This window comes from Hordeum vulgare, chromosome 7H, assembly GCF_904849725.1.
Source record: "Hordeum vulgare subsp. vulgare chromosome 7H, MorexV3_pseudomolecules_assembly, whole genome shotgun sequence".
Classification (NCBI taxonomy): Eukaryota; Viridiplantae; Streptophyta; class Magnoliopsida; order Poales; family Poaceae; genus Hordeum; species Hordeum vulgare.
The window spans coordinates 191,685,939-191,687,723 of record NC_058524.1 but is presented as its reverse complement, the minus strand read 5'-3'; the positions used below and the strand labels follow the sequence as shown (position 1 = coordinate 191,687,723).

The 1,785-nt window shown below is 48.0% G+C and overlaps 1 protein-coding gene across 1 annotated transcript; it reads left to right on the top strand.

Moving 5' to 3' along the window:
• The first annotated feature begins 341 nt into the window (after window positions 1–341).
• On the top strand, window positions 342–1,475 carry LOC123408602 (BTB/POZ and MATH domain-containing protein 1-like). The gene is made up of 2 exons (XM_045101670.1): window positions 342–557; window positions 666–1,475. The coding sequence occupies exons 1-2, from the start codon at window positions 342–344 to the stop codon at window positions 1,335–1,337; spliced, it is 888 nt and encodes a 295-aa protein (XP_044957605.1). The 3' UTR covers window positions 1,338–1,475.
• Window positions 1,476–1,785: the final 310 nt, after the last annotated feature.

Here is a 1,785-nt window from a genome sequence, read left to right as displayed (position 1 = left end):
ATCGATGTTGGCAGCTTGGCATATTGCGCGGTCGTCACTGCGTTCATTTGTTGTTGCAACACGGCTGCCGCGTGTGCCGCGGTAGATCAGCCGACGAGCCACTGAACTGAAGTACTAGTACTATTCTTTTTTTTAATTTTGGAGGAGTACTAATTAACACAGCCTTCATCGGAATACAATCATCTCGTCTCCCTGCTCGATACCCAAGGCGCCACACATTCAGATTCTCGAGGGGTTGGAAAGATTTTCACATTGCTCCCTCTGGGCTGGGGATCCCAAGTGTCCACAAACACTTGTTTATAAATTCAACCTGGTGGTACAGTTTTACTCCATATGCGAAAATGGTCGACTCCAGTTTCACCGAGTTCAAACTTGATTACCCAGAAATAAAAAACCATGACCCCATCAACCCCGTCTCCAAAAGCATTTCCGCGGAGCACTACAGCTGGAAGATAGAATGCGGCTACTGGGAAGACGACGAGGAGGTTGCCCTCGAGCTCCATCTCTCCCTGGACAGCCAATTCAACAGGTTCAATGGCTTCTGCGAGGGCTTCCTGGTGCGAAGTGACGGCGCTCCTTCGTGCCGCTTAAAAAGGTCAGTGCTGGAGATCGACGAATACACAAAAGGTAACTACGTCAGCTGATCTGGTGATCTCTGCGTGAAGCGAAATTGCCTGGAGTCGAGCTATGTCAAGAACGGCGTGATCACGCTTATCTGTGGTGTCATAGCTCTGCCTGGGAACTCCATAGCGGTGCCGGCCACGAACATAGGCGACCATCTCGGAAGCCTGCTGGAGTGCCCCGACGGTTCAGACGTTTCCTTCGTGGTCGGCGGCGAGACGTTCAGTGCCCACCGGGCCGTGCTCGCCGCCCGATCGTCAGTGTTCAGAGCAGAGCTCTTCGGTTCCTTAGCAGAGGCTACCATGCAGTGCATCACATTGCATGACATCGAGCCGTCAACTTTCAGAGCTATGCTTCGGTTCATGTACACGGACAGACTGTCCGTGGAGTTAGGTCCCGAAAGCTTTTTCCCATCAGCCCAACAGCTTCAGTGTGTCCTTGCAGCAGCGGACAGGTACGACCTCGGCAGATTGAAGCTCATGTGTGCTCAGAAGCTATGGAACATGGTATCGGTGGAGACAGTCGCGACGACATTAGGTTATGCTGACATGCACAACTGTCCAGAGCTCAAGAACAGGTGCCTCGACTTCTTCATGGTGGGGAAGAACTTCACGAGAATTGTGGTAACCGAGGGGTACCTGTGGCTCATGCAACGCTTCCCGTCGGTTATCGATGAGATCAAGGCGCACCCTATTGAGAAGATAATTTATATTTGATCTATTCACTCTTTTTTCTAAGAATTCAATGCTATTCTGTTTACAAAAATTATCATATGTTACGGTGTCTGACTCATCGTGAATTGTAAAGCGTGTGATGCATTTTTATGTAAGTGGGGCCTGCAACTTCCTATCTCATTGTGCACTCGTTCTTTTCCCTGTAAAAGCCAGCCACCTAATCTTCTTCCAGTCACTCGGCCTTAAATTACTTATCACGAAAATGGATAAAAATAAATGTATATAAAACTATAAATACGTTTAGATATATCTATTTCTGAGACGAGTAATTGGGGATGGAGAGAGTACTATGTTTCGTTCCATAGCTGCTTCCTGTTGAGACAAGTGCACCGGAAGAGAAAAATGACAGCGGAATATCAATTGAAATTTGTAAAAACATTGATTTCCCGTAGCGGGAGATGCATGACATCTTGGTAAGAAAAATAGTTGG

Bases quoted from the DNA above. Each gene is read 5' to 3' on its own strand.
- LOC123408602 (XM_045101670.1), top strand. From the start codon at position 342: ATGGTCGACTCCAGTTTCACCGAGTTCAAACTTGATTACCCAGAAATA. The intron at 558-665 runs GTGCGAAGTGAC...CTCTGCGTGAAG, and splicing joins GCTTCTGCGAGGGCTTCCTG to CGAAATTGCCTGGAGTCGAG.